Consider the following 13,745-nt stretch of genomic DNA (forward strand, 5'->3'; position numbering starts at 1 on the left):
TATACATATTCTTTTCCATTATAGGTTATTACAAGACATTGAATGTAGTACTCTGTACTGTCCAGTAGGCCCTTGTTGTTTATCTATTACACCCTTTTTTATATGGTCCTTCAGTTTCGGGGGATTTTGGTATGGAGGAATCCTGAAACCAATGCCCCTGGGGACACTGAAGGACCACCATATTCTGCTTCCCAGCTCCGTAGAGCTTGTCTGTGGTCATGCCTTTGAGGAGTGACCGGAACGTGGTATTAAGGTGTGGGTTTGAGGGAAGCTGGTCTCAGAGAGCTAAGTAAGAGTTGGGTGTGTGGTTGGGCAGGCGTAAGGTTGATCCCTGGGGCGTTAAGGTGGCCGGAGGAAGACGGTTGGGCCCTTCTGGGGTGGAGTAGTGGTCGGCCCGGTGGGGGTGGGGAGGGACCGTCCTGGGGGCGGGGTCTGTGGCGGGCGGGCATCCGCCGGCGAGGGGCGAGGCTGCGGCGCGGGAGGGCGCGTCTCCAAGCCGGGCGTTTCAAAAGCCTTGCATCGCTGAGGGAGCGGTGCGAGTGCTGCTTGCGGGGCCCGCCGAGCCGGCGCTGCTCTGTTGCCTCCAGACGCGGGTCGAATCCACCTCTCGCGGGATCTGGGCTCCCGCTCGACGGCCACTCTCTTCTCGACGCCTCTCCGGCCGGGTTCGCCATGGTTCACTTCTTGCACCCGGGCCTTTCGCCCCGCACCATCGTCCCACCCGACGCTCAGAAAGATGTCCTGGGCTGCGGCGTCGTGCAGGTGAGCACCCGGGAGGGGTCGGGGACGCGAGCCTCGGCGGGACACCCTGTTCCCGGCGAGCGCTGCGAGTCGTTGGGGACTGTGCGGAGGCACTCGGTTCGTTTGGCTGACGCGGGGGTAAAAGTCTGAAGAGGCTGAGGCCCTGGCAGGCTCCTGTCGTCGCCGGGGAAGTGTGTGCTGGGGAGTCTTACGCCCGGGGCGTCCCAGCGTCTGGGCCGAGCACGCTGACCTTGGGCAGCTGAGGGGAGGCGCGGCGAGCGTAGAGTTCCGACTCCCGCGTGACCTTGGGTGAGTCCCTTCCTCAGGTCTCGGGTTCTCACCTGTGCTTGCTGAGGGCGGCATCTGTTTTGCAGGGTGGTGTTAAGTTTAGACGTAAGTGCTAGGCGTGGTATTAGGCCTGGCCCGTAGTAGACTGTGGAGCCCCTTGTCATAAAGAACCCAAAAGCCTTAAACCTCGACCGTTCCCCTACTTGCGTTGGGGACGTGTTGCTCCCCAGAGGCAGTGACCTCTTGGCCCGGGATCTTCACAGGAAGACCTCCTGAGCCCGGCTGAGGGAACTGGGACCCCAAAGACTGAAATTCCACGTGTTCGTTGCCCTCCTCAGAATCCCTGTTAAACTAAACAGTGAGCAAAATGCAAACCAAAAGAGTGTCTGGCCGCCTACTGTGTCAAGTATCGCATTTCTAAAGTATTCTTTTTGTTGTAGGCATTGATAGTCTCCATTTTACTTGATTGTAGGGAAGCTGAGAACGCTGCAAGTCAGTAGATTTGCTCATGAACTTGACATCAGTTGTTCTGATGTCAGATTCCATATTCTACAACGCCCCCAAGGCCACCCCTCTTAGAACTCAAAATCCAGGGAAGGCTCAACCCAAAATTAGTACGGAGGGAAGGAAATATTCTGATTGAGATTGTAGTTTACATACTAACCCCGTGTTGGCTTTTGTGCTCTGTAAAAATCTAGCCTGTATTCCTGTAGACTCTTTGGGCTCACTTTTAAAAGCTGCGTAAATAATTTGTAAATTTGTTTATGACTGATGGAAAAGCTGGATTTTTAAAGTATGTACTAGCGCAGCGTGTCAGACACATTTTTTGTTGCCGCTGACTGGAACTGAAACAAGGTTTTCGTTAAAAAAAATGATTAGGCCAATCTATTTTGTCTTGTTCCATATTGTACTGTGTACACCTGTTTTTTTGGTCAAGATTTTATTTTTAATTAATTAAAAAATTAGACAATGCGTGAGTACATTTCCTCTTTTATGTATTTGTTTTAAATTTTATTCAGCAGTGTTTTGTAGTTTTTGGAGTAAAGGTTTTTTACATATTTGAAAAAAAATTAGCCCTATTTTTGATACTACTGTAAATGTCTTTTAAAACTTCATATACGTTTTTGGGGAGTTTATTGATCTTGTATCCTACAACTTTGTTAAAGCCACTTTCTTTAGTTCTTTTTTTTTTTTTTTTTAAGATTTCTTAAGATTTTCTTTACAATCGTGTTATCTGTGATTAAAGGCAGCTTTAATGTGTGTTGAATTTTGTTAAATACTTTTTCAGCATATATTAAGATCATATGTTTTGTTCTTTATTCTGTTAATGTGGATTTTATCGGTTGTGAATTTAACTTTACATTCTAGAAATAAATTACTTGATCATGATGTATTTTTATATTTTGAAGGATCCTATTGCTAATATTTTGTAAAATATTTTTATATCCATATTTATGAGGGAATTACTCTTTACAAATATTTTATCTGGTTTTAATATCTAGATAATGTTGACCTTAACATATGAATTGGGAAGTGTTCCCTATTCAGTTTTTTGAGTTTGTGGAATATTATATTAGTATTCTTTCTTCCTCAGATGTTTAATAGAACTTACCAGTGAAGCCACTGAGACTTCAATTTCTTTGGGGGAAGGTTTTAATTATATCTTTTTCTTGGGGGAAACACTCATAAATTTTGATGTATTGTTCAAAGTATTTTCTAGTTTCTTTATGATTTCTTCTTTGCTTGGGATATTTAGAAGTGTACTGCCTAATTCCCAAATAATTGGGGATATTTCCCATCTCTTTTTGTTTAATTGACTTCTAATGCAATTATATTATATCAGAACAAACCCTATGATTTCAGTCCATTTATATTTATTGAGGTTTGTTTTATGGCTCAGATACGATGTATCTTGGAGCAAGTTCATGTGCACTTAAAAAGAATTTTATCTATAGTTCGGCTGATAATGTTAATCTATATTGTTACTCATTTTCCGTGTGTTTTTATCAGTTACTGGAGATGAGTGTTAATTTCCAACTGTGATGGTGGATTTTTCTTTTTATTCTTTCAGTTTTTGCTCTGTGAATTTTGAAGCTGTGAGTAACTGCATATACATTTAGGAATTAGGTCTTCTTGATAAATTGACTCTTCATTATGACATGTCCATCTTGATTTCTGATAATATTTGCCTTGAAACTTTCTTTTTCTGACATTAACATAGTCACTACAGTACCCTTTTGATTAGTGTTTTTAACAACCCTGTGTTGTTTATATTTAAAGCCCATTTCTTGTAATCAGCAGGCTTGCTTTTTTAAATCCAGTCTGACAATATGTGCCTTTTAAATGAAATAAACTGTCAAAATTGTTGTGTTTAAGTCTACTGTGTTGTTTGTGTTCTGTTGTTTTATGTGTTTGTTTTTGTGTTTCTTTCTTGCCTGACTTTCCAGTATTTTTAAAGTTTCATTTTATCTTATGTTGACTTACTAGTTCTGTTTCTTTCCTTTTCTTTCCCATTGTTATTAATGGTCAGTTAAACATAGCAGTTTTTAAAATGTGGACTCAGGACCTCTGGGGTCTCTAAGACCCCATTCTCTTCCTTTAAGCCACATGTTAGCAAAGTTTGCAAAAAATGTAAAGCTGCTGCTGTCGTCACTAAACTTTTAAAAGTTCGTTCTGAAAATATAGCTGTTTTTAAAAAAATTCTGCATGTCAATGTGATTTTTTTAACTTCTATTATTTCTAAATAAATCAACATATATTTTAAAGATTTCTCAGTTTTAACTTATAATGCTGTAAATGTTGATAGATAGAATCCAATTTTTAAGAGTATAAAGGGGCCCTAAGACCAAAAAGTTTGAGAGCCATAGCTCTGTTTAAAAATATACGTGTTTGACTTACCTACTTTTAAATATATTGCTTCACCTTACAACAGTATTCTTTCATTCCCCCTCTCCTGTTCTTTGTGCTATGAAATAATACATTTTATTTCTCTGTGTTATAAGTTGTGCTGTATAGCTTTTATTTTTGCTTTGATCATTTATTTCTTAAAGAAATTAGGACATAAGAAAAAGGTTTTAAAATTATCCACGTGTTCTGTTTCTAGTACTGTTCCCTTTTTTCTAGATCCCAAATATCCATCTTGTATCATTTTTCTTCAATTTAAAGAACATTTAACCTTTCTTATAGTGTAGATCTGCTAGTGACAAGTTTTCTCTACTTCTGTTTGTTTGAAAATACCTTTATTTCACCTTTATTTTTGAAAAATATTTTCCTTGCACTTAGTTTTTCTTCCTACTGCACTTTAAAAATGTTATTTCATTGTCTTCTGGCTAGCATTGATCCTGATGAAAATTCGGTGGCCATACTTTAAAAAAAAAAATCTGCCCACATACACCTACCCTTCCCCTCCTTCATCTTAAGACTTTTCTCTTTATCATTGGTTTTTAGCCTGTAGCAGAAAAATGTGTTACAGCTCATTGTTACAGCTCAGTTGTGACAGCAGCCTGGGTCTAGGTGAGAGACCAAGCAGTACTCGGAGAGTTGGAGAACTCAGGTTTATTATGCCACCTGGCCAAGAAGAGTTAACACTCCAAGCTCTGAACCCCGTCTGTAGGTTTACACAGGCCTTTTATAGGCTGCCAGTTTTACACTTTGCAACATCATATGCAAATCAGGTATAACAGAAGTTGACCAACAAGAAACAAGCTTTGTAGAAATAGACCAATCAGGAGTGAGAGACAGAACCAATCGTGAGAGACATAACCAATCAGGAGTGAACTCCATGCAAATGAAGTACTACAAATGGACCAATCAGAAGTTAGGGAAGTGGACCAATCAGAAGTGAGAGTAATAGCCTATCAGGAGTGAAGGAAATAACCAATCAAAAATGAGCTCAAGGAACCAATAGAATTTTAGGTGTAAGTTAGCCTCTTTAGAGGCAAAAAGTGAGATAGAGCGTCTGGGCCAGGGAACTGGCCGGTGCCGGGAGGAGAGCAGCAGCCCTGCCTGGGGGTCCTGCCAGTCTTTTTATGGGGCTTCCCACCTCAAGCCGTTTGTCATGTTGTGGTGTCTTCTATTTATTTTGCTTTGGGTCTGTTTTGCTTCTAGGATAAGTGGGTTTATATTTTGTATCGAATTTTGAACATTTTTTTGACTTTTTAAAAAAATATATTAAGTTTGTTTTAGTGATTTGTACCTGAATTAACTATGCCATTCAATACATATTAAACTATAAAACAGTTTCACAGATCCCAAGTATAGGACATTGTCCCTGTTGACCATTACTACTTAAAATGTTTCTTCTTCCCCAGTGCACCAATGTCTCATCTCTTCTGGAGTTTCTTTTCTTTCTTTTTTCTTTCTTTTTTTTTCCTTCTGGAGTTTCAATTGCACATATGTGTTAAACTGCCTAAGATGGCCCCTTGGGGCTCTGTGCTTCTCCATTTTTTCCCTAGCCTTTTTCTGTTTCTGTTTAGATAGTTTCTGTTGCACTACCTTCAACTTCACTGACATTTAATTTTATAGTGTCTAATCTGTTGATAATACAATTTAATGTATTATTTTTATTTGATAATACATTTTTCAATTTTGGAAGTTCCATTTGGATCTTCTTCAGATCTTCCATTTCTCTGTTGAGATTCCATATTTATTCCCTCATTATATTCATGTTCTCCTTTGTAATGAATTATAGTATCTGTTTTAAAGTCCTTATCTGCTAATTGTGTCATTCCAGTTATTTCTGGATCTGTTTCTACTGACTTTCTTTTTTTCTTTCCTACTTCTTACCATGTCTGATATTTTATTGTAAGCTAAACTTTATGGATGCTAGTTTGAGTGTCTAGATTTTTATTGTCTACCTGAATATGGCTTATATTTGAGGTTTTTAAAATGCTGTTGTAAATTTTTTTAAAGTAATTTCCCATTAATTGTTGGTTGCATATGGAAATAGTTTTTTGTTTGTTTTGTTTTGTTTTTTTACCTTGTACCCATTAAAATATGTTAATTAGGAGAGCTACAGAGTATTGTTTCTATTTTAGAGATGATGAATCTGAACTCTGGGTAGAGATGAATTGGAAAAGGACTAGGCATGGAAGTAGAGAAATTAATTTGGAATTTTTTAGTAGTCAAGGTAAGATATGGTAATGACTTAGATTAGTAACTGGTAGTGGAGCTAGAAAGAAGGGGTGGACTAGATATTTATTTGGGAGGCTTAAAAGTCATATTCTCAGCAGGAAACAGATAACACACTCAAAGCAGGGATAGTTTAGTGAAAATTTGGTTAAGGGACTGCTTTAAAAGATAAAGGGAGAGGTATGGAAAAACCACAATAATATACTACTCCTTGTTCAGTAACAGCAGCTATTGCCACCCTGAGGCTCAGAGAACCTCCCAGAAGGAGTGTCTTAGTTCATTTGGGCTGCTATAACTAAAGTATAAAATACTTAGACTGGGTGACTTATAGGTAAGAAATTCATTTCTCATACTCTGGGAGCTAGGAAATCCAAGATCAAGGTACTGGCAGATGTCTAGTGAAAGCCCACTTCCTGGATATCTTTTTTGCTGTGTTCTCACATGGCAGAAGGGATGAGGGAGCTCTTTGGAGTTTCTTATAGGAGCATTAATTCCATTCATTAGGGCTTCACCCTCATGATCTAATCACTCCCCAAGTTTCCTCTCTTCAAACACTATCAAATTGGAAATTAGATTTCAACATAAGAATTTTGGAAGATTGCAAACAGTTAGTCACTAGTGAGGAGAGAGGACTGATTTTAGAGGAGTGATTAGGGGGACATAGTCAGCCCAAGATTATCTTAAAAGAGAAAGAACTCAACAGAAAATAATCTGTAGATGGTTGTAGCCCCCAAAACATGTCCAAGTCTTGACCATTGGAACCTGTGAATTTGACCTTATTTGGAAGATAGGGTCTTTGCAATTGTAATCTGCAGTGTAAGTTAGTTTGCAATGTAAGTAAATGTAATTAAGGTGAGAATATTAATGAAATCACCTGGCGCATCCTAAATTTTAGGGTGAACCCTAAATCCAGTGGGTGTGGTACTCATCCTTATAAGGTAAAGGGATTTGAGACATAGAGATATAGGGAAGAAGGCCACTGTGAAGATTAGGGTTATCCTGCCACAAGCCAAGGAAAGCTAGCAGCCAGCAGAAGCTGATAAAGTAAGAATTCTTCTCTAGAGCCTTCAGAGGGAGAATGGCCCTGCTCACACCTTGATTTTTGGACTTCTGTCCTCCAGAACTGTGAAAGAATAGATTTGTTGTTTTAGCCACCAATTTTATAGTAATTTGTTATAGCAACACTAGGAAACTGATACATGTTCCAACTTTTTGAGAATTCTGTGTTGTCAGAGGGCAATGGAATCTATTCATAGGACCCACACAAGTGACCTTAGAAGTAGAGAGCAAGGTGGAGAAGATTAAAGAGTGAATCTGAGTGGAAGGTAGGTAGCAAATGGAAGATGTCTGACACAGGTAGAGTCAGTAGGATTTGCTAATATATTGGATGTGTGTTTTGTGTGGGGTGTTAAGGATAAGGAAATGTCAATGAAAGGAAATGTCAGTGAAGATTCAGCAGCTGAAAAGATGTGGTGCTGTTTACTGAACAGGGAAAGACTGGGGAAGTTCAATTCTGTACCTGGTGAATTTGAAGTATTTGTGACACAGTTATTAAGTAGGTACATCAAGGAGGCAGCTGAGCGTGTAACACTGTGGCTTAAAGAGAGATCTGACCTGGAGTTAATAATCTAGAATTCATTGGGTTTATAAATAGTATTTAGAATCATGTAATCAGTAGTCAGATATTATAGAGGCATAGTCATTAGTGGTTTTGATGGGAAATGGATCTCTAAGAGATATTACTGATTTATAAAACAAAAACAAGTAACAGAAATACTGTAGTATAATTCTATTTATAATAAAGTTCAAAAACATGCAGAAGTAAACAGTATTCAGGAAAATGATTACCTCTGGATGGAAGGATTGGAAATAGCATCAGGGAGGGGTATATAAGGGACTTCAAAAATACTGGTATATTCTATTTAAGCTGTGAGTACAAGAATGTTTAAAAAATATTTATATTTTATATTTTATTATTTAAATATTTTTCACATGTTCTAAATATCTTTTATGTGGATTTAATCTTCACAGTATTTTTTTAAATGGGGCTACCATCTCCAGTAATATGGCAAATAATGTTATAAAGTCTTAAAATGAAATATTCTGGGTAAAATGTAACAAACATTTTCAAATGCAAAGTAAGGAAAATTCCCAGCACCCCCACCCAATTTAGAGAAGCTGGAAATCAACACTGTAAGCAGGCCTTAAAGCTTTGAGATTTACCAATGTCAATAACCAAAGATTAGAGACTAGGCCTTTGCCAAAATCAGATGGGAAGTTTGAATGGAGACTATATATATATATATATATATACATATATATATATACATACACACACACATACACACACACACACACACACAATGGGCTAACAAAGGCTGATCAGACTTCAGTGAAATGGTAGATCTAAAACAAAAAAATCTTCTTAAGGGAAACAGGGAATGTTGTCAGTTTTGGCTTGGATTTTGAGTGAGAAAAATATCTCGATCACAGTCCTGTCCTCATACAGATTCAGAGTTTTAATTGACATTTCTTACTTGGTCCAGGAAATGTGTAGCTGAGAAATACTAAAATAGTCCCTGGTGATGCCCCTGGGTTAAGTAGCATTTCGCATTCTCTCTCTAATGTGACATATCTTCTACTCAAGCCCCACAGGAATCTGCAATAAAATCCCACTAAAGATTAGCTCACAATCTTAAATTATAAAAAATGAGCCTCCATGATTAAGAATCAGTGAAATCAAATAACTAAGAGAACTTGATTCCCAGAGGCTTCAGAAAATGATATTACTGAAATACTCTAAAATAAGTATTTAAAATTTATTAAAATGAAAGATGAAATAAAAAATGAAAAAAAGCAGTACACAATTAGGCAATAAAAAACTAAATGCCACTGAATAAAGAAATAGTGACCTGGAAGATAGATCTATAGAAATTACCCACTGGAAGCATAGTCTCAATTTTCCCAAACCAATTCTAGGTTTTGAGACCCAAGTAAAAGTCTGCTGAGACTGTTTCAGGGAACATTACTTGCTCCCCTGGCTCTTTTCTGATGTGAATTCTGACATGGTGGGAATTTGGAGCAATTGAAACTCTCATATGTTCTTTTGGGAATGCAGAGTGGCAAGAATAGGTTAGCACTTTCTTTTGTACAGTTAAATTCATACTTAACATGTAGGAATTGTGGAATTCAGGAACCCAGGGATCCCATTTTTAGGTAACTAACCAAGAAAAATGAAAACTATGTTCACCTAAAACTTGTATGAATAGTTATAGCATCTATATTCGAAGTTGTCAAAAACTTCAAATAATCCAGATGCCCTTCAGTTGGTGAATAAAGAAATTGTGGTACATTCATGAAGTGGATTTCTTCTCAGCAATAAAAAGGAATGGGTTATAAAATCATGCAACAACATAGATGAATCTCAAATGCATTATGTGAAGTGAAAGAAGTCAGATTCAAAAGGCCTATTGTGATTTTATTTATGATATTTTGGGAAAGGCGGAACCCTGGCAGGCAGAACACAGATAAATGGTTGCTTGGGGTTGGTGGGAGGGATTGTGTAGAAAGGGACACTAGAGAATTTTGGGTCATGGAACTGTTCTCCATCTTTATTATGGTGATAGTACACAACTGTACGCATCTGTCAAAACTTGCTGAACTAACTATATACCAAAAAGTAATTTTTTTTCTGTATGTAAGTCATACTGCATTTAAAAGAAAAATAAAAATGAATAGGAGGAAAGTGATTACAGCATTTAAACTTATTGAAGAAATTTGATTATGAAGAGGATTAACTAAAGAGGATGTGGGGGTCAACAGAACCTTTTTTTAAGGCAATAATAGAGCATGCATTGTATGTTAAGAATGGTCTATTTGAGAAAGAGTTTGAAGATGTACATAAAGGAAGAATAACAGGAGGGGCCAAGGCAAGAGGGATGAAATCCAGCCAGCACATGTGGAAGCATTGGTCTTTGCAAGGAGGTACATGTTTTCCATATAAGAGGAGAACAAGGAAAGTTTCCAACTAAATTTGATGATGAGGTGGCTTCATTTTTCTCAGTGGAGTCAGATTGTGATATCAGCGTGAAATGGGTTTGAGGAACAAGTAGAAGACATGAAATAATTCTTGCCTCCTGGTAGGAGAGTGCCCTGTCTAGAGAGACCTTGAAGGATTTCCAGCTTCTGAGGGCTCATTTGAAGTTAATGATTATGAATTTGCCATGACATACTATGTTGTGTGAATCTTGCCATCTGCATAGATGATTAGCTGCTGGGTATTGCCATAAAAAAGGTGAATAGTGAAATTGTTCCAGGAGAATTTCTGGAGTGTAATGGTGGAGGGAACAAGAAGTTGAGAGTATTTGCAAAGGAGTAATTTATACTTTGGACCATGGAGGGAAATTTAATTTGTTAAAAGTGGTATGATCAACGAATTATTACATGTTGGAACCTTTGACAAAGATAGCAATCTCTGGCTTATCACTTTATTAATGTCTGAGTGCCATGCCTTTCAAATATTTGTTGAATGAACAGGTGCCAGCCTCTTAGAGGAGAAAGGGACCATATGCCTCCATAGTCTCACCTTTGTCAGTTTGTACTCTTCTACACCCCCTGGGTGTAACAACCTTTTACCTTATGAACACTTTTGAGGGTAAGAGTAGTAATCACTGAATAAATATTTGTTGAGTGAATGACTATGTGATTTCTGCTTGATTAGTCCTCTGAAATTGTCTGATTTATTGGATGTATTCCCTACTAAACTGTTAGCTTCAAAAGGATTGAAACTGTATTTTATTCATCCCTGTATTTTCAGTGACTGGCGTAGAACGGGAGATAAGTGAAGGATTGAGAGAATTTAATTTTTTAAAAGATACAACAGAATAGACCTAGAGATTACCATACTAAGTGAAGTATGCCAGAAAGAGAAAGGCGTATACCATATGATATCACTTATATGTGGAATCTTAAAAAACGACATAAATGAATTTATATACAAAATAGAAACAGACTCACAGACATAGAAAACAAACTTGTTACCAGGAGGAAAAGTGATGGGAGGGATAAATTGGGAGTTTGGGATTTGCAGATACTAACTACTATATATAAAATAGATAAACAGACAACAAGGTCCTACTGTATAGCACAGGGAACTATATTCAATATCTTGTAGTAACCTATAATGGAAAAGAATATATCTATGTGTGTATAACTGAATCACTATGCTGTACAGCAGAGACTAACACAACATTGTAAAAAATTAAAAAAAAACAATAAAAAAAGATACAACAGAAGCTACATCAGATAAAATCTTCCATACAGTTAACTATTTGAACAAGATGGTTTCATTACATGTAAATCATTAGAGTAAGGAGAATATATTTTCAGATATTAAGTATGATGTAGGCATGACCACTTTTATGTTGAATTTTTATAGATGTATTCTAACAATTTTGTTTGGGGATTTGTTTGCTAGGAGGAGTCATCTCCCTACACTTTGGTCAACATCTGCCTGAATGTCTTGGTAGTTAACCTGGAGAAACTGTGTTCTAAAAGATCTGATGGAACGCTTTGCCTTCCGGAGCATTGGAGTTTCCCTCAGGAATTAGCTGATCAATTCGTTGGGGTGATGACTTTGCAAGGTAATGATAAGGCTCTTTTATAGTGTACTCTTATAGCACTTTACTATTTAAAAAGCACTTTCACATATCATTCCTGTTTTGCTCCTCACAACAACTGGTGAGAAGTTTTATTTTGTGTTGAGGCTGGTTCTCAGAATCATTCTGAGATCCCTTGATGAAAATTGTTTTGCTTCTAGGCTTACCCTGCTGTTGGCTTAGCAGAGTGATGGTGGTAGAGGTAGTAAGTCAAGTTACCACTCATCTGCACTCTACCTTCTGAAATGCTGTTGCTGTAGTCTCATCTTTATCTTTTCATGGTGAATATGAGCCTTAAAATTTTTTTCCTTCACCTGCCATTGTAGTGGGGCTTTCAAAGAGCTATGTTTAATTTGTTGTTAGTTTTCTTGTTAATTAAAAATTTTAGTAATAAATTATTGAGATAGATTCACATACCTTATAATTTATCCATTTGAAGTATACAGTTCAATTATTTTTTTAGTATATTCACAGATTTGTGCAGCAGTTAATTTTAGAACATTTTCATCACCTCAAAAAGAAACTCCCTTACCCAACCCCTTAACTCTAAGCAATCACTAATCTACTTTCTACCTCTGTGGGTTTGCCTTTTCTAAATGTTTAATATAAATGGAATCATGCAATATGTGGCCTTTTGTGTCTGGCTTTCACTCAGCATGATATTGTCAAGGTTCATCCATGTTGCAGCATCAGTTACTACTTTATTTTTATGGCTGCATAGTGTTCCTTTGTATTGATATGCCACCTTTTATTCATTTATCAGTTGTTTCTATATTTCGGCTATTATGGATAATGCTACTATAAACATTCACGTACACATTTCTGTGTAGATATATGTTTTTATTTCTCTAGAGTGTATATCCAGGAGTGGAATTGCTGGGTCAAATGGTAGTTCTATGTTTAACTTTTTGAGGAATTTCCAAACTCTTTTCCAAAGTGGCTGCACTATTTTACATTCCCATCAGCAATGTTCCAATTTCTCCACATCCTCACCAAAACTTGTTATTATCTGACTTTTTGATTATATCCATCCTGGTGGATGTGAAGTGGTATCTGATGTGATTTTGATTTGCATTTCCCTAGTGATTAATGATGGTGAGCATCTTTGCATGTCCTTGATGGTCATTTGTTTATCCTCTTTGGAGAAGTCTCTATTCAGGTCTTTTGCCTATTTCTTATTAGGTTACTTGTCTTTTATTATTGCATTTAAGAGTTCTTTATGTATTCTAGATTTAAGTCCCTTGTATTACTTTCTTCCATTCTGTAGATTGTCTTTTCACTTTGTTGATAATGTCCTTTGACTCACAAAAGTTTTTTTGATGAAGTCAGTTTATCTCTCTTTTCTTTTGTTGCTTATGGTATCATATCTAAGAATCCATTGCCAAATCTAAGGTCCTATATGTCTATCCTTATGTCAGTACCACACTGTCTTGGTTATTGTTGCTTTGTAGTGAGTTTTGAAATTGAAAAGTGTGAGTCTTCCAACTTTGTTCTTCTTTTTCAAATTTGTTTTGATTATTCTGGGCCCCTTATATTTCCATATAAATTTTAGATTCGGCTTGTCAGTTTCTGCAAAGAATCCAGTTGGGATTTGAATAGGAATTGCATCAGATATGTATATCACTTTGGGGAATATTACCATCTTAACAGTATTAAGTTTTTTGATCCATGGTTATGACGTTTTTCTATTTATTTAGATCATCTTTAATTATTTTCACCAATGTTTTGCCATTTTAACAATCTGAAATCTTTAATACATAAGCATGGGAGATCTTTCTACGTACTTAAAATAGATCTTTAATTTCTTTCAACAGTGTTTTCTAATTTATGGGTATAAGATTACACGTTGGTTGTATACCTGAAACTAACATTGTAAATCAACTACACTTCAATAAAAATTTAAAAAATCACACTCCGGTTAAGTTTATT

General features: G+C 37.0%; 1 protein-coding gene across 1 annotated transcript in view; it reads left to right on the forward strand.

Annotated features, from left to right (window-relative positions):
- The first annotated feature begins 645 nt into the window (after positions 1-645).
- The window catches only part of ZYG11A (zyg-11 family member A, cell cycle regulator), a 55,107-nt gene continuing 42,007 nt past the window's right edge, over positions 646-13,745 (forward strand). The window contains 2 exon segments of the mRNA XM_032494652.1: positions 646-762; positions 11,636-11,801. Of these exon segments, the coding sequence (XP_032350543.1) occupies positions 673-762; positions 11,636-11,801 (256 nt within the window). The 5' untranslated portion in view covers positions 646-672.

The sequence above is a fragment of the Camelus ferus genome, chromosome 13, assembly GCF_009834535.1.
Source record: "Camelus ferus isolate YT-003-E chromosome 13, BCGSAC_Cfer_1.0, whole genome shotgun sequence".
Taxonomy (NCBI): Eukaryota; Metazoa; Chordata; class Mammalia; order Artiodactyla; family Camelidae; genus Camelus; species Camelus ferus.